Below are 20482 nucleotides of genomic sequence, written 5' to 3' on the forward strand. Positions count from 1 at the left end.
GCAACATCTTCATTCTGCACAACTAATCTGGAGACGACACATCTGGAGATGACTATGGTAACTTTCAAGATGCCTGAAAACCTTTCATCGTAACAACCTTTGCATTCCATTCTAATACTTCTTAAGAAGAAAGATGAAGTGGGTCTGGTGTTTCTAATACCTGTGTGTGTTCTTCTGTGTGCTTTCAAGTGGGAGCTTTTAGTGTACACTTTGTTGCATCCATCATAATCACATCTGTGTATCCTCCGCTTCCTTTGAGTATCCGGGGATTCCACAGGTAAAGGTCTCTTCCCAGGCTGCACGATGACCGAAGGGTGATTCCTGTGAAAGCCAAGGTTACAGGCAAAGTGTTGAGAGCACGTTCTTCTTTTTTCATCAGTCTACTAAAAGCATTAACAACACTGGGCAAAAACAAACAAACAAAAAATCCCGACAAAATAAACAGAAAGAAATTAGCTGATCAACCCAAGAAGCACTGCTATATTCATTCAACAAACATTGAGTGAGCACCTACCATGAGCCAGGCACTGTGCTTGGCACCGGGACACAAAGATGAATAAAAACAGGGTTCCTGCCCTCGAGGAGCTCACACTCTAGGGGGAGACAGACATGGAGATAAGTAATGACAGTAAGAAGGGTTAAGTGCTATGCTAGAGGCAGGCGCCGAGTGCTGGGGAGGCTCTTTCCCTCAGTCAACTTTTGCCTATTTATAGAATCTTGCGGTTCTAGGCAATGCTGAACACTGTATTTTTTCACAGGCTGCTCTGATTTTCATTATTGTTGGCTAGGGAGAAATGGAAAAGATCAAACTCCTAAGCCTCAGGAAACCACATTGTAGGGTATATCTATGTTTCTAACCTTTATGTAATTGGCATTTAATTGGAGTCCCTTTGAGACTGCCAATTCACATGCAATTTTCAAATGCCGGCTCTTCCAAAAAACAACAAAAAAGTTGGCATTGCTGTCTTCACAAACTCAAGCCTCCACTGTCACTGTGATTCCTGTATGAGGGAGAATTTCAACGCAGTGTTGTGGTCACCCATGATGCTGGCTCACGTGGTGCCGGCTCCCTCATGGGACGCCTGACATTCTCCCTACCTTCCTGATTTCTCTCATTCCTGAGTTTGCGCCTTCCCTGGGTGGACTCGAAACCAAATCCTGTTAAAAATCTTATAATCTAAGCTTTCTTTTTTTCAGCAAGAAGGTGGTGGAGAGAAAAGGGAGATGGAGGAAGAGCTGGGAAAAGTCTGTTACGTTCCTCGGCTTCCCCTGCTGATTAATGTAAGTAATTATAATGTTCTAATCTGCTCATTCACTTTCCTAATGACTAATTACTCGATATATCACAAGTGTATGTTGTTGGCCTCTAACTGTAATGAAAAACTTCTTTCTCTTTCATATTTAAATCTATAACTCCTAAAATGTTCCATATAATACAGGAATATTTTGCACAAGTGTGTTTGAGGAGAAAAAAGATGTGTGAACAGGAAAAAAAGAATTTGATGAGTAAACACTCTAACTAGTGAGCTTAAAAAAAGAATAAAAAAAATTTATCCATAAAAATCAAAAGGGAGTCTCTTGATATAAAACTTGTCTTGGTAAATATTTGAATACACATCCCTTGTCAATAACTTTTTCAGGCATGCTAAGAAGTGACTAGAAAACGAATAAAAGGTGTGTTTCTTAAGTGACCTTACTTCTCATGCTTTTTTTTTTTTTAATTATTTTAAATTATTCATTTATTTACTTCTCATCCTTTATTATGAGCAAAGGAAACTGTCAGTGTTGACTCTCACCTTCCTACTCTAGTACCTGGAAGGGGGGTAGAGATGGATAGGCCAAGTTTAGATACATGGAAAAGTGAACATAAAATAGTGAGGAGGGGGAAAAGAACAAGGACTTCAATTATATATATAAATATATATATGTGCAAACAAATAGCAGAGAACACAGCAAAGTGAGAGGTTCACAGAGTTTTTATAAGCTGAATTATTCATTTAAAATCCTTCAATAGAAAGAAAAAGTTGTTTATTTTTAACTTTCAGCTTTAATGTCATCTAATGAAAACGTTTCATCTCCATTAAAAGAAATTCAGGAAATAAAGTGCTGGGGTAGAAATTTAATTATTATCTATAAAACTTTCACATATCTTTGGGATACTGGGAGACTATCTTTCTCAGACAACTTTAGAAATCTCTCCCAATTATTGGATTTTATGGGTTGGGAATCAAATGGTTTCTGTGCAGTAATTCTGATTGCCCTTTCCAGTTGTTTATTTTACATATAAAGGTGCACCGAAAGGCTGTGGGCTGCGGTTACAAATCCCAGCTTTGTCACTGACAGTCTCTGTGATCCTGGGCCAAGATCTCGCCCTCTCTGTGTCTCGGTTTCCTCTCTGTTAACTGGGGATGATGATAATGTTATCTCAGAAGGTTATATCTCAGAACAATGTCTGTTCCCAAGATAAAGCTACTAAACGGTCGCCATGAATATTGTGAGGTTCAAAATACTCTATTTGTAACTTTGTACCCTATGGTTGTTTAATTTCATGAGTTTTTTGAGGATGTCCCCAAACCAGGATCTCTCTGCTTGAGCTGTGTCCCTTAAGCCTTCTGAGCACGGTTAGCTGCCGCATCTCTCAAGAGACTGATGTTGGTTCAGGCCAAAGCTAGATTAAGAGTCTTGGGATCTCACACTTTTCGGTCTCTACTCCCATTTTCAAAGAGGTGTTTTGGGATTATTATCACTAAGAAGTTAGAGAGCTAATACATATAAGACATCTGTCCACTGTTTTGAGCTGAGTCAGCCCTTCTTAAGTTTGCTATAATTCACATACACAACTCAATAGGGAAATCTGATCCTTATGATTTTTGTTCTAAATATAGTTTTATGTATTTAGAACAAAGAAATCTTTTTGTAAATCTAGAACAAAAAGAATTTGATGTACCTTTGAGTGCCTTTATAAATAATCCTAAAGCTGTTAACACCACAATCAAGCAAATGGATTTCAAACCTGCACTTTTAAGTCTGCCTCTGGAAAGGAAGGGTTTCCTAAGGCAAATATTATTGGGGCTGCCTCACTGCAGTGGTACTGGGTGCCTAGTTTCAAGTGATTCTTTCCTGGCTAGCTGGTTTCCTACGTGGGCTGCTACTGGGCATACTCCAAGACGTTACTTAATCACACCTGTGAGAACATTACTTAAAGAGTACACGTCCCAGCTGTGGCTCATCTGTTGCATTTTTTTGAGAAGCAGAATGCATTCTTAGGTCAGCTTTAAAAAAAGCATATTACTCATTAATCATTAAAAGCCACTGAGCTTGAGATCATCAAAAGAATAGTACTTAAAACAAGAGAAAAGTATTTTCTTTTGAGCAGCATTCAGAGCACAGAATATTGCTTTCAAATCTTCTGCAATGTTTTATACCACAATTCACAATAACCCAGACTTTGGAATAACACTTGTCCAGTCAACGGATCCCTCCCTATGGAGGCACTTGGCTTTGTTTAGTTTTATAGCATCTTTTTCATCACCCGTGCAGGAACAACAGTAAGTGCATGCCATGTTGCTAGTTACCTTGCCAGAAACATCTCTCAACATAAAAAAAGTTAATTCCACCTTTAAGATGTATCCATTTTGCCTAGTCATTTTTTTCCTTTCACTTGAGTGCATGAGCAGATGCAACGGGTTGGATATGACAAGATGGCAAGAAAAGCCCTGATTCGGAAGCAGGAGATCAAGCCCAGGGCCCCTCAGCTGTTAGCAGTGTGATTACTGGTGAGTTATCTAATGTCTCAGGTAATCCGTTTGCCTTTTGCTCTGACTCCCACATGCTTGTTGTGGAAGAATGAAATAATTTCTTTGAAAACATCTGGGAAGGTTTTTTTTTGAGGGAAGAGGGCACTATGCAATTGTGAGGAATAATAAAATATAATTCCATCAGAGACTCTCTCCCTACTGCTGATGCAGTTGGCTAAGAGTTATTCTCTTCTTCATCTATTGACGAGCATATGACAACCCAAACCAAAAATGACTATGATTGGGTGCAGTGGACAATTAATCCATGAGCTACTATGAAGGTACCTACCCGAGCTGAATGTGGATACAACTAGGATATATTTGAAGCTGCCCATAAAATAGTTATTCTAAAATCAGAGAATTCACATTCTGCTGTAGAGTTAATTGTGAGAGGGAGCGGGGTGGAGGGGTAGAGAAGATCAAGGAGAAAGGTGGGTAGAACATTTATTCAAGTGGAGGAAAACGATGCAGGAGGATGATGGGAGGGACACTGTGGAGGTAATCGTTGCCTTTGTACTCGGAAGCTGGCTGCTGAATCCAATGTTGAAGCACCGTAACACAAGACAATTACAACTACAATCAATAATGAAAACAGAAATGGGGGCAGCAAATTAAGTGACTAGTCCAAGATCACACATATGATAGAGAACAGAGGTGGGATCCTTGCTGGACCTGAAGGCCATCTTCTTAGCAACTACAAACCCAGCCTTCAGTGTAATCACTGGTGGAGGCCAAGGTTATCTACAGTGGGATCCCATAAATGAGGCTACTGAACCTATATGTGGCACGACCACATTATACCATGTTAGACCTACAAGAAACCACCATTCAGGTGCTTGGATGCTGACCAATACCGCACAACCTTCCTACTGGATGGCAATTCTACAGGATACTATACACTCTGTAAGGACTAAGTGTATCCACATGAAAACTTTACTTGATCCACAGAACACCAAGTTTAATCTATACAAGGATTCTCATCATGGAAAAACTAAGTATACATAGCCTGGAAGAATGAAAAAAAAAAAACAACAAAAATAATTCATGTGGTAAGGTGCAAAATCATGGATGACTGATTCAACGAAAACTTGATGTAAATTTTGTCATAACGTTGTCAGTGTAACAGCATATTGTTTTTGGAGGGATTCTCCCATCTTGACTAGTGGTACCGGACCAGTGGCGGCCACAGTCTATAAGCCGTTCCTGGTCATCCACACCACATCACACGTATGAAATCTTGTGCTTCCGTTCCAGGTTCCAAGATGCACGCTACTATGCAAATGCTGGGTAGGCCTAAATATACTTACTCTTGCAACAATGCTTGCGGGGGGGACACTGAGTTCATTAAGGGGGGTGACATTTCTTCAGGATAATAATCTGTCCTCTGTGGTTCAATCCCAGGTTCTATTTTAATTTTTTTCTGTGATATAGGCTTCTCATATGATTCAATTACAGGTACTAAAAAATAAAAATAGAAAAGTCACTCCACATACAGTTTACCAATTTCAGCTTTTCAAAGCTTACTGCATAGCTCCTATCTACAACACAGATATGACAGATTTATTTGCCTTTGGCAGATTATAGCAGGAACAAATCTGGGGGAGATTCTTGCCTCTCCTGACCATTATTTTGCCAGTAAGCAGCAAACATAGGGACCTGGATTCTAAAACACCAGCCCTGAAATGATTCGTTCTTATAATTCTGGATTATTTCCTTTCTACCCCATAGTCCTCTGTCTATGACCAGCTGGTAAACAAGGTGGCTTTTGATTGCTATTAGTTTTCACCACGATCAAAAAGTATTTATTAAATGCCTTTTGTACCTAGAACCATGTAGGAATTCAAGAAAGCGACATAAAGTCAAGATTCTTTCTGTCCCCAAGTTGACTATTACATAATGAAAGTAATCGTCTCATGGTATCAAACAGACAGCCCGATTCTTGGGACCTCTTCCAGTATCAACACTTCAGGGGGGAAAAAAAGAAAAGGAAATGCCTTAGGCAGATGAGTATTTCCTCTGAAGAGTTCAACAGCTCTTGCCCCCGTGCTTCCTCACCCAGCCCATCTGGTGAAGCGCCAGTACACTAAGCAAGTGCAGCAGCATGAAGCAGTGGCGGAATTTACCTTGCATGCTACTACTGGAATTTTCCATCTCCTCCGACAAGGAGACCATGAGAGGCTGCTGGAGGTGACTCGTGTACATAAAGGGGACGGGCTGCACCACCACCGGCTGGATGACGGGCAGGATCCCCGGGCTCCGTATTCCGTGCCGTGAGAGAGCAGCTGCCATCACTGGTGGCATGGACAGTGGCACGCCGAAGGGCTGCACGCCTGGAGAAGGGGGTGAGTATTTTTTTATCGGTGGGCTGGAAGATGGCATGCTCAACCCAGGCGAGGCTCTCCGGTGTGAGGACGGGAACTTCAGAGAGGAGGGCGAATTCCCAGCCGAAGGGGGTGAACTCCGCTTGTTCACCGTGAGGTCCACTGGCTCCATCTGTATTCCATGTGACAGGCCTTCTGGGGTCTGAAAGAACTTCTCGGGCAATGGTGTGGAGTAGATGACCCCATATTTGTTGGGCTTCATGGATTCCATGTAATTAGATGGGTATGACTATTAGAAAGGAAAAGGAAAACGTGTCAACAGCCAAGTAAGTCCGTTTACTTGAAACATGAATTTAAAAAACATGCTAACAAGGCACTTAACAATTACATGGGCTTTACAAAGCAGTTTAGATTTCGATATATACTTGACCTTAAAAAAAATGCTCAGCGAGGTGGTCTCAACAACATTAAAAATGCTGAGAGGCAGTCTCAAAAACATTAAAACTAAGATCAGTGTGGTCACTACTGCACACGAAAAATCTGAAATTTAATCCTAAGATGACTCCTGTGTCAAACGTTAAGGCCAATACCTGGCAAAATTCTAAGACAGGTGACAGCACAGGCTTGGGGGCCATTATCATTAGGAGGCAGAGCTGGGGTTCACCAAGAACCAGCCAAGCCAAACCAACCTGGTTGCTTTTCTGGTGGGCTTTCTTGATGAGCAGGAATTGCTCCCTAGCTTTGGTGTCTAACTTCGGCAGGACAGTTATTTCTCAGGATAAGTAGTGTCTTCAACTTCGGCAGGACATTGATTTCTCATCATAGTTGTGTATGATAAGCAAGAATGGGGCTGCAAGATAGACAGTACCTTTCGTTTGACGGACTTCAGCAGCTGACCAATCCATGCCTAGGACTGGCCAACGATCCTAGTCAGCCTGGAACTGTGCTAGTTTCAGCACTGAAAGTTCCACATCCCATGAAACTCTACAGTCTCAGGCAAACCAGGAGGGGGTCAGTCACCATACACACCTTTGTACTGAAGGCCACCCTCACTGGGGCAATGATGTCCTTGGCCCTAACTTGCTCAATGTTCTTATTCAGAATCTGAATGAAGCTGTAGACTTGAATGGCAAGTCTGTGGATGACACAGAACTGTAAGAAACACCTAACGTGATATGACTCACATAAGGAAATGCAGTGCTCAAAGTCATTCACACAAGCTGGGGCCCCGTGTTCTCTTCTCTATACCCTGCTACTTGCACATCAAATGAGGCTGGGGCACAAACAGAGTGCAGAAGAGATAAAATAGTCTGTTTCCTTCCCAAGATCTGGTCCACAACTGACCTCATTTATCTTCAAACACCTTTCTCTCTTAAAATATCAGGATAACTTTACCTGCATCTGCCAGCTTTAAATACAAACCAGTCATCATAATTTCACACAATGGGCACTGTCCTTGACCATGGAGTTCACCGAAAGTACTTCTATTCCCTAACTAACATTTTGTTGTAAATTTTCTTTGTAGAATGCAACCTAATTTTTAATTAAAAAAATTTAAACTCAACATACACCATTTTCTTTACTAGGCATTTTAGGGAAACTGAAATTTTGCATGTCAAGCCTGCTTACCTGCAGAAAATTCTTTGTACTTGAATTCTGACAGTGACAGTGATAAACAACATATTGTGCTTCTCTTCCAGCTCTAAAATCCTATGTGTTTATGAGTTAGAGGCAATACTAACTCGGGATGCAACCAAGAAAACCCAATAGTGCCTCATAACTAAACAGCGTAAATGCACTATTAATTTCTGGGCCTCCTTGACCCCTCTAGGGGCCACTAACGTGAGTTATCACCGTGGGGCAGCAGTGGTTTTGATGGGGATTCCTACTGAGATCTGGCGAATCCCCGGCTGGTTATGCATTGGAATCATCTGTGCTGTTTTTAAAATTCCAGATGCCCAGTCCCTGCTCCAGGCCTGCAGAGCAGCCTGTCACGGAGGAGCCAGTCAGTGAAACGTTTGATCACGTAACTGTGTTTATCTTCATCTGGTTTGGATGTCAGGTCCTCATGGTTAAGATCATGCTTTGCCATCTTCTGTTCTTTCTTTCTTTATCCAGACCGTTATAATCTGTGTAACTTCCTAGAACAGCGATTCCTGCAGCGTGGTGCACATCACTCTCGGTGTACCTAAGATGCTTTTAGGTGGGGTGCACGATGAGCACAGACGAAGCTAAAATTGTTACGTGTTTATTTGTATGTGTCAGAAAAAACTGTTGCACATATATTTTGCAGTAGTGGTACCAAGTTTGCTTTTAAAATAAATTTATTATGTGAAAAAGCAATTCTATAAAAGAAGGCAAGAAAAATTACTAACTAAATATTAGGAGTGCAGGTGCTATGAGGATATGGCAAACTTCTTAAGGTTGTTCTGAATCCCCACCTTCCAGGAGGTTGTGAGGTTATGGGATAACCTACACAATGAGCTTATACGTACGCCATACTAGAAAACCCTTCTTGTCCCTGCTTATACAAGAGATGCCCACTGTCATGGGCTCTACTGCTCCCAACCAGCGCTTCTCTAACTTTACTGTGCACATCCATCTACCTGGAGCACTCGTTAAAATGCAAATTTTGAATTACTGGGGAGTGGAGCGAGGAAACTTAGGCTTCCTTTTGAATAGCAATGTTCTAAATGACAGAGATAGAAAGTAAAAATACTAAAGGTCTATTTAAAGGAGAGAAAAAGAATTTTCTTTTCTTTTTTTTTTTTAAATTTTTTGAGATAGGGTCTTACTGTTACTCAGGCTGGAGTGCCATGGTACGATCATAGCTCATTGCAGCCTCGACCTCCTGGGCTCAGATGATTCTCCCACCTCAGCCTCCGGAGCAAGTGGAACCACAGGCACGTGACACCACGCCTGGCTAATTTTTGTATTTTTTTGTAGAGACTGGGTTTTGTCATGTTGTCCAGGCTGGTCTCGAACTGCTGGGTTCAAGTGATCTGCCCGCCTCAACCTCCCAAAGTTCTAGGATTACAGACATGAGCCACCATGCCCAGCCAGTTTTCACTACTAATACTGCTTAAAAACAAGAATATGAAGGATATAAAATCAGAAAACACAATATGCATAAAAACAGCTTTGAGTTATAGATCAAGGATCAAAAGAAAAGATTCTCTACCTTTCTTTAAAGCCAGGCATGCACAGTACCAACACAAGAGGTCCAAAACATAGCAACAGTAAGTATTAAATATATTTAAATGTAAATATTAAGATGGGTATTATTAAAAGAGGCACAAAGTTCATTAACAACAACAACAACAACAAAAAAAAACCATTATAAATCATGTACACTGGAGAGTTTCAGGGAGTAATTAAATATAGAAAGGAGAATGATTTCTCCTAGGCCTAAAGTCTAATGTGCTTTATATAATTCTCCAAAGGGCAATGGTTCTGGTACTAGGAAAAAAACTTTAGGAAATGGGAGGCAGCATTGTTTCTATTGACCAAAATGTAGCTTCTCCCTTATTTTCAGCTCTATTCTTCCAAGACCTCCCTATGACCTAGATTTTAATGCCAATAGTTATTGGCAGCTAAATGGGAAGCAAAATGAGGACACAGTTTTATTGCTGTCATTGCTGGATTTTTCTACGCATGGGGTGAGGTTTGGGAGAGTAGGAATTTAGAACCTCCAGATTTGCAAATTTAATAACATTCTCAGGTTTCTCAAGCTATTAAGACAGAAAAAGCCACACATAAAGCTAAGTTTTATCAACATTATGCAGTTTGCTGATAAGTCTGTTCTCAAATGAATGCCCTCATTCCCTCTATTGGATGTGTGATTACTGTAAGGTACAAGACTAACTGTGGGGAGACACATTTGGTCACAGATACTCAGCTCTGGGCAGATAATTAACTGTTTCCAGCCCAACTGCCTCACAACAGGGTGAAGACATGTGGCCTCTCAAACTGGTTCACTTTATTTGGGTGGAGCGCACAAGCTTTTGCAATCAGCTTCCAACAATCTGGTGCCGTGTAGGGACTGACACGGCTGGGTGTGTGCCCTGGGGCAGGTACAACCCGGTAACAGCCTTCCCCTCTGTTCCAGACAGTTCCTATGTTCTATCAAAGCAATGCATACAAGTGCGGCTGTACTGGCCCCAAATCCAAATCAGAGACAAGCGTTGATGAAGCAGAAAATGTGCCTCTGGCCACGGATGGACCTCCAGTGCCCTCTGTGCATGCTGCTTAGTCCAAGAGACCCTGTGTCCTGGAACAGAGCAGTCCAAAGACTAGACACACACATGGGCTTCTGGACTCCACTAGGGATCATAAGGGCTTAAAACAATGGGCTGGGGCAGGCATGGTGGCTCACACTTGTAACTCCAGCACCTGGAGAGGCTGAGGCAGGAGGATCGCTTAAGGCTGGGAGTCTGAGACCAGCCTGGGCAACATGGTGAGACCCCCTCTCTACAGAAAAAACAAAAATGTAGCCGGGCATGGTGGTGCTTGCTTATAGTTCCAGCTACTCGGGGGGCTGAGGCAGGAGGATTGCTTGAACTCAGGCGTTTGAGGTTGCAGTGATCTCGCTACTGCATTCCAGCCTGGGCAACAGAGCAATACCTTGTCTCAGAACCAAAACAAAACCAAAAAAACACAAAAACAAAACCAAAACAAACCCCCCCCCCAACAAAACCACTGATCTGCCATAAGAAAAATTTCTTTCCGTCTGTAATATGCACTCAGATGTTCACACCCCTGCACAGTGTGCATTTACTTACTGACTGCTGCTTCTCACTGTACTGTGAGGTGATGAGGGCCTGGCATAGGTGCTCAGTTAATACTTGATGAATGTGTAGTAAGTTAACACACTCTCTTATCAAGTTTTTACTACTGATAAGGTGAAGAATAATATGCCAATTATTTTGAACTTTAAAAAAATGATTTTAATTGTGACAGGGAAAGAGGTACAATGTTTGGATAATTTCCCAAAGTTCTAACTACCACTTTATGCTAAGGTGATAATTGCAATAGTTTCTTATTTTATTAGGAATAGTTTTGGCGAGTTTTCCATTATAAGACAGTTTCAGTGGATGAAATGACTAAAACATGGATGAAATCTCTATTTCACTATTCATCAACATGAAAAAAAGTGAATGTCCGTGACAGGGCAAGTCAAAAGAATCTTCATCCAAGAGAGGGTTCCAGGCACAGGAAGGCGTGATGCATGTATAAACACACACTCTGGGAACAGCAAATGGCACGCAGCCCCATGCACACAGAGGTAGAACGCTCTCTTTCTACCAGGCTTGAAAAAGCCATGAAATGTTTCTGTTAGAGCAGAGGAAATTACTGATTTGACATACTTTCCTATCTATACTTTCGGTCTGTTAGATGACCAAAGATGACAGAATATTATTAATCCTTTCTTCAAAAGCAATCTTTCCACAGGAATAGAAGAATACTTTAAACTTTGTTTTTTGATTTGTTTTGTTTTTTACAATTTGTTTCCTTACTCACTTCCTGAATTAAATCCTTTAATTATCAATCTTTTGGGAAATGGTAAAAAAACAATTTATGTACATGTGCATCTTTTTTACACAGTTTCATATTTTATAATTTTTTTTTTAAAAAAACAGAAACTCGGGGAGCTGCTGGTGATTTTGCCAAGATCAGAGGGACAGTAAATAGCAGAGACTGAAGGCACAGACTTGGGGAGGCAGAGTCTACTCTGTTCCTCATTCTTGCAAATTTTAACAGGGTGACCCCAAGCCTCAAAGCACAAAGCTAGTGGAGAACAGTATGAGGGCTTATATGTGGTTAAGAGGGAAATGACATGTCCTCACTTTCTCTAACCTATAGCAAAAGCCCAAACAAGCGATTGTTTCTGCTGTGCTATCCTTTTAGGGGGTGGGAAGAGGGGGAGAAATAAGTTACTATAAAATATTTTTATTCATCTGTAGAAATTAAAAATATTTTCACAAATGTCCTATCGTGCCTTAATGTTTACAACGTTGACTTGAATAGCCAAAGACTTTGACCTTCAGGTCAAAGACTGAATTAAAAAGAAAAAGGAATAATAAATTAGGTTCAATATACTTCACATATGAAGGCAGGAAAGATGAAATTTGAAGATTTAAGAGTGGAAACAAAAGCTTTTTAATTTTAAGTAAAATCATTTTAACACCCCACTCCTCAAATGTTTCTGTTAACTTAGGTTGCACTGAATTAAGAAAAAAATACTTCCTGCTGAATAAAGTTAAAACCAAAACAAGAAAAAAAAACAATCTTCATTTTGAAGGACTGACAGTAACTTGGTGAAACTAAATTCTAAAAGTGTCAGTTGCAGTTGAAATCTAGCACATGAAGGAGAAAAAGACCATTAACTGCAAAATCACTCCTCCATATTTTAACTTAGTGTATTAATACGTTAAAACAATGCAAGTTTAATAGTTACTTCAAATTCATTTTATTCCACTTTTTTTTTTCGGTTAAGTGCATTTCCTTGCACTTAATTACATATGTCACACCAATTTAGCAATGTGGATCTTCATTTTAGCTTTATATTAGACTCTTGAGCCTTATTTTCACGCTTGATTAAAAGTACTGGAAGTACACTGACCAGTGAAATGCCTCACTGATGGCTCTGCACCATTTGTAAAATGAATCATATTCTCCAGTGCTACAAACCTATTCCTATTTCAAGAATATAATTAATGGGGAAATTTTGTACCTTCATTTTCCTCTAACGTGATCATGTAGTGATGCCGGGGATGGGGATGTGATGAATACAACGACAGCACCGAATAACATTCAAAGTAATTTAGTTGTTTGGCCAGGAGCGGTGGCTCATGCCTGTAATCCCAGCACTTTGGGAGGCTGAGGTGGGTGGATCATCTGAGGTCAGGAGTTCAAGACCAGCCTGGCCAACATGGCGAAACCCAGTCTCTACTGAAAATACAAAAATTAGCCGGGCATGGTGGTAGGCGCCTGTAATCCCAGCTACTATGGGGGCTGAGGCAGAAGAATAACTTGAACCCAGGAGGCGGAGGTTGCAGTGAGCTGAGATCACACCCCTGTACTCCTGCCTAGGCGACAGAGTGAGACTCCATCTCAAAAAAAAAAAAGTAATTTAGTTTTTTGATTAATAAAATCCTTATTGCTCAGTTGCTACCATATTCAGACACTTGGTTATTCAGTTATCACGCTGGAATGCAAATGTTATTTCCTTAAAGCCCTTCTGCCTTAACTTGCATTATAGATACTGGTAAACACTTTACTGGCTTAGTAATATCCATGGCAACTCAGCTCCAAGGGCCTCGGCGTGACCCCCATGTCTTGTATAAACATTTTTGGCAGGAACCTCCAGAGCCCATGCATAAGGATGATCTAATTTTGCAAGCGTGTCATTACCAACCTTCAGATACACAACCGGGGCCAAGTTTTCCCCCTTGTGAATATTTTCCAAGCCCGTGGAAGAAAAGAGCAAGACAGAGTGGGAGCGCTGCCTTGTTATTCAATATTCACTCAACCAGATCCCTCAAACTGAAACCACTCCCTGCTCTGAAGTCAGACACCTTCCTCCGTCACCATGTCTCACCTCCATGGCACTGGTGTTGTACCCGCAGAAACCCGACTCCTCGCTAGTCCCTGGTGGCCTAAGAGCAGCCAGTGGCCTGGCTCCCCTGAGGGGCTGATTTAGGGCTAAGGTGCTGAAAAGGACAATGCACGTAATTCCCACCCAGCCAGACTCTTCCAAATAAACGAGATTCCATCCTCACTGCCAAGTTCTTTCTCTCGCTGGCTTCCCTCAGTCATCTCTCATATAGTCATAGCTCCATATGGCTGTTGTCATTGGTTTTTAAGCAAATCATCCTATTCTTAATATATTTTTACACACAAAAGGGCTGAGGAATTTTTGTAAAATTACTTCTGTCATGAGAGGATTTGCCGATGGCCTAAGTTCTACGCTGATCATATCCTAGGGCGATGCCGGGCACAGGTCTTAAGGAAGCGCAGATCCCATTTACTAAAGGACCCACAGCTGCTAGGACAGTATTTAGCTCACTCATACCTGGGGGCGTTGAGAAAAGTTTGCCTATGAAATGCCTGTCGAGTAATGAGTGATTTTTTCTTTTTTTTTTTTTGAGACGGACTTTCGCTCGTTACCCAGTCTGGAGTGCAATGGCGCGATCTCTGCTATCTCGGCTCACCGCAACCTCTGCCTCCCGGGTTCAAGTAACTCTCCTGACTCAGCCTCCCGAGTAGCTGGGATTACAGGCATGTGCCACCACACCCGGCTAATTTGGTATTTTTAATAGAGACGGGGTTTCTTCATGTTGGTCAGGCTGGTCTCAAACTCCCAACCTCAGGTGGTCCGCCCACCTCGGTCTCCCAAAGTCCTGGGATTACAGGCGTGAGCCACCATACCCGGCCATGATTTTAAGGAATAATTTGACACACAATGATGTTATCATCCCTTGGAAAAAATAAGGCGAGGTGTTCAATTTTGGAAAACTTACCACTGAGACAGGGTCCATGGCCTCTTGCTTGACAGGAACTGGGTCAAACATGAGCATTCTTTTAGTTAAACCTTCTAGGGTGCTCTGGTGTTCGGCCTAGAAAACAAAACAAGGTATCTATCTAAATCTCAAGGTTACTTTAAATACAAACTAGTAAAAATAAAATATAGCCTGGGCAAGGTGGCTCACCTTTGTAATCTCAGCACTTTGGGAGGCTGAGGCAGACAATTCGCCTGAGGTCGGGAGTTTGAGACCAGCCTGGCCAACATGGTGAAACCCCGTCTCCACTAAAAATGCAAAAATTAGCTGGGTGTGGTGGCGCACGCCTGTAATCCCAGCTACTCGGAAGGCTGAGGCAGGAGAATCGCTTGAACCCAGAAGGCGGAGGTTGCAGTGAGTCGAAATGGCACCACTGCACTCCAGCCTGGGTCACAGAGCGAGACTCTGTCTCAAAAGAAACATAAATAGATAAATAAATAATAAAATAAAATAGAATACTCCTCACCCCACTTCTCTACCCCTTTTTCTCCCTTACCCCTGGAATGGCTGGAATTTGTTTCCCTTACCTATGAAAGATGCCATTTACATAATTAAAACCAGACTCCATGGTCATAACCAGATGAGAGCCAACCAACATTTCTAACTCAATACATAAACCCGGACTTTTCTGGAACATTAGATACAGCCCCATCTAAGCAGCAAAGCTTGCCTGGGATTGCCGTGCAACTCTTTAGAGGTTCAGATTATGTACGATTGTTAAACACCTTCCCTTTTCCCCTGATGCTAGTCACAGAAAAATTAGGGGAAAAAAAGGCAAGCAAAAAGAAAACCTAGGGCCAACCATCATTAAAATTTCATTTTTATTCTAACAAACCCTCTTTAAAACTGGGCTCACAGTGTACATGCTATTTAGTACCTATCATTTCACTGAACAATTAATTGTGAAAATGTTTGTTTTTCAGTAAGTATGGTTCTGCACCATCAAATCCCCCGTGCCACTCTGTGAACACATCAGTTTACTTAACACATTCCTCTTGACTGGGCACTTAGGGTTGCTTCTACATTTTCGCCATTACAAACAGCAATGAGCCTCTTTAAATATATCCTCCTGCACACCGTTAATTTTTAGGATAAGTTTTCTGCAGGGGAATTCCTGGGTGAGAAGTACGTACATTTCCCAAAGCGCCTGATGCATCATCTGGCAAAAACGAACTATTATTTTCATTAATAAAATACAACCTGTTGCTGGGCGTAGTGGCTCACGCCTGTAATCCCAGCACTTTGGGAGGCTGAGGTGGATGGATCACGAGGTCAGGAGTTCATGACCAGCCTGGCCAACATGGTGAAACCCTGTCTCTACTAAAAATACAAAAATTAGCTGGGTGTGGTGGCGGATGCCTGCAATCCCAGCTACTCAGGAGGCTGAGGCAGAGAATTGCTTGAACCCGGGAGGCGAAGGTTGCAGTGAGTGGAGATCCCGCCACTGCACTCCAGCCTGGGCAACAGAGTGAGACTCCGTCTCAAAAACAATAAATAAAAAATAAATAAATAAATAAAATACAACCTGTTTCCCCAAATCTCCACCAGCAACATGTGTTATCACTTGTGTTGTAAAACATACACACCTTGCCAACTTGTTAAGTCTCAAAATGGCAAATGATTTTTATTCTAAATTGATTTGGTTATTGAAGTTAATTTTTTTCAGCTTTACTGACCATTTGGATTTCTTCTTTTGAGAAATGCCTACTCAGGTCTTGACACCCTCCCACCGCTTCTTATTGTTTTCTAAGCACTTTTCACATATGAAGAATATTAGCTTGTTTTCACACAGACTTCTCCTCATTAGGAAATGAGCCTATTGTAAAGATCTTGATCCTGTCCTGTCCTTTTCTTCTGTTGTTCTCTGCTTGACATCCCTTCTGTTTTCTTCTGTTCTGTATAGTCCACTTCTAACACTAATCTACATCAAGCCAACTGCTTCTTCACAAGATGAAATATTCAGTCTGCTCAATGTTCAAATGTGTCTCCTCAGTTACAGAAACACTGTCCTGCTACTAGACACACTTTCAGAAACTGACTTCAGGCACTCACTAGGCAAATTTGGTTTAAGTGCTCAGTGCTTTGGTTAGAGTTAAGGTCTTTATAGATCACCCCGGTTTGAGTGGCAAATTGAACAAGTTCTAGAGTGAGGAAGCTGCAGGAATCCCGGGTTCTGGATTACTTCTTGTATTTCAGTGTTAAAAACTCCCATCCCCACCTCCATGATAGCAATCCTATAATTTGTTGTATTGGTGCTCTATGGGTTATACTAAGATATCTTCACATACAATTATGGAAGTGATACTACATAGTTTTTGTGCTTCGTTGATTCATTGAAGAAAGCCTGTTTTCAATCTCATGACAACACATGAATTTCATCAATAACTTGACATAAGGCCCTGACTTCAAAATTATATTTTCCTGCATCACAGGATGTATTGTAATCTGCAAATACAATTTGATACCAAGCTGCTGAAATCAATGGTGCTACTACCCTCTTATGTATTCCAGCAAGAACAAACCGCAACAGCCAGTGAAAAATAGATGATTTCATAATGAGGGATGAAAACGCTTTTGTGTCTTAGGATCTATTATTAACCAGTTCCCAGCCTAGCAGCTGTACGGATGAACATGGTTCTAAGAATTATTGTCCAATGCCTCACAGTGGACCATAAACAAAAGATGTGAGATCTCCTGCTTACATCAATGAGGTCAGATCATTTAGCAGTCCTGACTCACGGCTGGTCACCCTGTGGCAGCCTCCCACCTCCCCACCCCCAGCTTTTTACACTGAATTCACTCTTCCAGACTCATCTATCCCTCTAGACAGTATCTTGATGCAAATGCTTCTAAATTAAAGCATTCGCATTCTCAGGTGTATAAGGAAGGAGCCATGGTTTTGAGACTCAAGCAGACTGCAAACTAGCACAGCCATGGGGCAAGAGTGATCATTTGTAAAATGCAGAGCATGCCTCCCTTATCTATTTCTCAAGGATTTAGGTCTATCAAATGAGATTAAAACACAGACACACAGACACACACACACACACACACACACACCCCTTTGCCCTAATTTATATCCATATGCACATAAAATTTGGATATATATTCTGTACACACGACACTAAATGTGTTGGTTCCAACTTCAGGAGAAAAATGTCTGGTATTTGCCTCTTTGCTAACTTACCCTAGCCTTAGAGGTCCATCTCCCACCCTTAAATAAAACTCAGACTAGATTCGGTTTCAAAGTTAACAGCTGCCTACATCCTGTATGAGGTCTCATATGAGGCCTTGTCACTTCACAACTGGACCACTGCAACAACAGCTTGTAAGCGAGGCCAGCATCTCCACACTTCATGTTACCCTGCACTCTTTACTACCACTAATTGCAGCACAGCAGAATAAATTAAGAGGATGGGCTCTGGAGTTCCTTTTCGTTCAAATTCTAAGTCTACCATTTAGCTCACATAGCTTCAATGACTTTGTCTAATGGCCACAGAAACGACTACTGAATCCTTTTAGAAATGAATTACACATTAACGTGCTACATCTTTTTTATCATTAAGGCATTACTTAAATCACTATTGTTCTTTAATTTTTTGTTTTACCTAAGTTTAAGGAAACGCAAGACTTGTAATCCTAAGAGAAACACAGTCTAGTATAAACCACTGGCACTGGCCAGGCGCAGTAGCTCACGCCTGTAATTTCAGCACTTTGGGAGGCCGAGGCGGGCAAATCACTGGAGGATAGGAGTTCGAGACTAGCCTGTCCAACATGGTGAAACCCCGTTTCTACTAAACATATAAAAAATTATCCGGGTGTGGTGGCACACACCTGCAATCCCAGCTACTCAGGAGGCTGAGGCAGGAGAATCGCTTGAACCCGGGAGGCAGAGGTTGCAGTGAGTTGAAATAGCGCCATTGCACTTCAGCCTGGGCAACAAGAGCGAAACTCTGGTCTCAAAAAAAACAACAACAAAAACAAAACAAAACAAAACAAAACACAAAAACACTGGCACTAACAAAACCTGATTTACTTTTATTAAAAAATAATTACAAAGGTATGTTTATTTGCTCAGAAATGTACCTCAAAGTAATCCAAATGTTGATGAAGGGATATTCTTATTACAGAAGTATTTAAGTTAATAAACAAAGAAGGAATGATAGGATTAGAATACCTAATTTTGAAACTCCTAACTAAATAATGCATCCTGGACGTTAAAAAAAAGGTCTGTGCAAAATTCAAGTATCACAATGAATAGAATCAAACTCACTGACTATTTCACACGTCTACAAGCACTTTGTTTCCAATTTGGTAGCTTCTAAAATAGCTTTTAAATGACGATGCTTTTAGTGATAGTCACAGAATATAAAAGAAGAAGATAAAGGATATGCAAAGAAAACGCCTGGAACCACATACCCGAAACTGTTAACAGGAGCTTCTTGAGAGTAGTGGTGGGTGGGACAGCTTTCTACACATCTGTGTTCTATTTTTAAAGTTCATTATTTATATATATTTTTATTTTCAGATGGAGTCCCACCCTGTCGCCCAGGCTGGAGTGCGGTGAAATGATCTCGCCTTACTGCAACATCTGCCTCCTTGGTTCAAGCAATTCTCCTGCCTCAGCCTCCCAAGTAGCAGGGATTACAGGTGCACACCACCACTCCTGGCTAAGTTTTATACTTTTAGTAGAGACGGGGTTTCACCATGTTGGCCAGGCTGGTCTCGAACTCCTGGCCTCAAGTGATCTTCCCGCCTCAGCCTCCCAAAGTGTGGGAATTACAGGTGTAAGTTTATTATTTCTATAATCAAAACTTTTAACAAAGACAAGATAGGGAAGCCAAGCTAGGAAGAAACCAAATTTAGAAAGAGAATCAGACACATGAACAGAAATCAGGCTTCTGTTTATGTATCTGCAAAAAATTTCTACACTTTGCATCCATTATCTCTGACTAGAGGGACCACTTTTGTCATTGGTACTGATTTGTTTACAGGTTCTGATCTAGAATCCTAAGAGTGACTGTAAAGTCTTCAAAGTGCCTTCCACATAACTGAGAAGTAACTTAAGCCCTGGAAGAAATAGGGTCCCTACTTGGCAGTCTTTGGTACCCACGGGTGGCTCAGTGCACTGGGGTTATTGTCATTCTGAAAGAATGCTAAGTAAACCACAAATGCTTAGAAAATCTATCATACAGTACTGATGGCAATCTTAAGCAGAACCAGTAGGTGGCGAACTAAAACAGGCATTAGAGACCAGGACACGGGCAGTCAATCAATCCAGTTGGCCAACCTCGGGGTCTTTAAACCTAGTGGGTTTTAACCAGGCTCAGGAATTCTATTAATCATTTTATGTGGGTATCACTGAGAAGAGGAGGCTCTAAATGTGGTTCTATTTTTTTCTGACGACTATTTTCCAATCATAAACATATTTACATCTTCATTATATTTTAACTAGCTTAGCTAACCTTAGAAATACATTAGCTAGTCTTAGCCTTAGAAATACATTCTAATGCTAAACTAAGCAATACCAGGATAACAAAACTGCATCTAAAAGGAGGAAAAAAAGGGCAAAACTGTTTTTATGAAAAATTCTAAGTTATTGAGGTGCTTAAAAGCAAAAATTTACCGGAACATCACCACTGCCAAAATAATTTTCCATAACTGGAGCAAATGCCACCTTCCCCAGCTGTGTTATTTTGCGGAGAAAGGCCAATAAAAATGAATGGTCCTCAAAAAGGAGAAACGGATTTCCCTTCACACTCTTTCCACCTACACTTCTGACTTTTCAGATGTTAAAATAAGG

The 20482-nt window shown here is 41.2% G+C and overlaps 1 protein-coding gene across 4 annotated transcripts in view; it reads right to left on the bottom strand.

The window, feature by feature from the left end:
• Window positions 1-20482, bottom strand: part of KLF3 (KLF transcription factor 3) — a 37304-nt gene that overhangs the window by 5940 nt on the left and 10882 nt on the right. For 2 of the 4 annotated variants that reach the window (XM_050792497.1, XM_050792498.1), the window contains exons 2-5: window positions 14641-14736; window positions 5921-6407; window positions 5105-5255; window positions 161-321 (exon numbers count right to left, since the gene is read on the bottom strand). In XM_050792497.1, coding sequence (XP_050648454.1) covers window positions 161-321; window positions 5105-5255; window positions 5921-6407; window positions 14641-14697 — 856 coding nt within the window. In that variant the 5' untranslated portion in view covers window positions 14698-14736. Of the gene's footprint in view, window positions 1-160; window positions 322-5104; window positions 5256-5920; window positions 6408-6807; window positions 6969-14640; window positions 14737-14829; window positions 18946-20482 lie in introns of those variants that run through there. The other 2 variants (XM_050792499.1, XM_050792500.1) reach the window with 2 other exon arrangements.

This window comes from Macaca thibetana, chromosome 5 (genome assembly GCF_024542745.1).
Source record: "Macaca thibetana thibetana isolate TM-01 chromosome 5, ASM2454274v1, whole genome shotgun sequence".
Lineage (NCBI taxonomy): Eukaryota > Metazoa > Chordata > Mammalia > Primates > Cercopithecidae > Macaca > Macaca thibetana.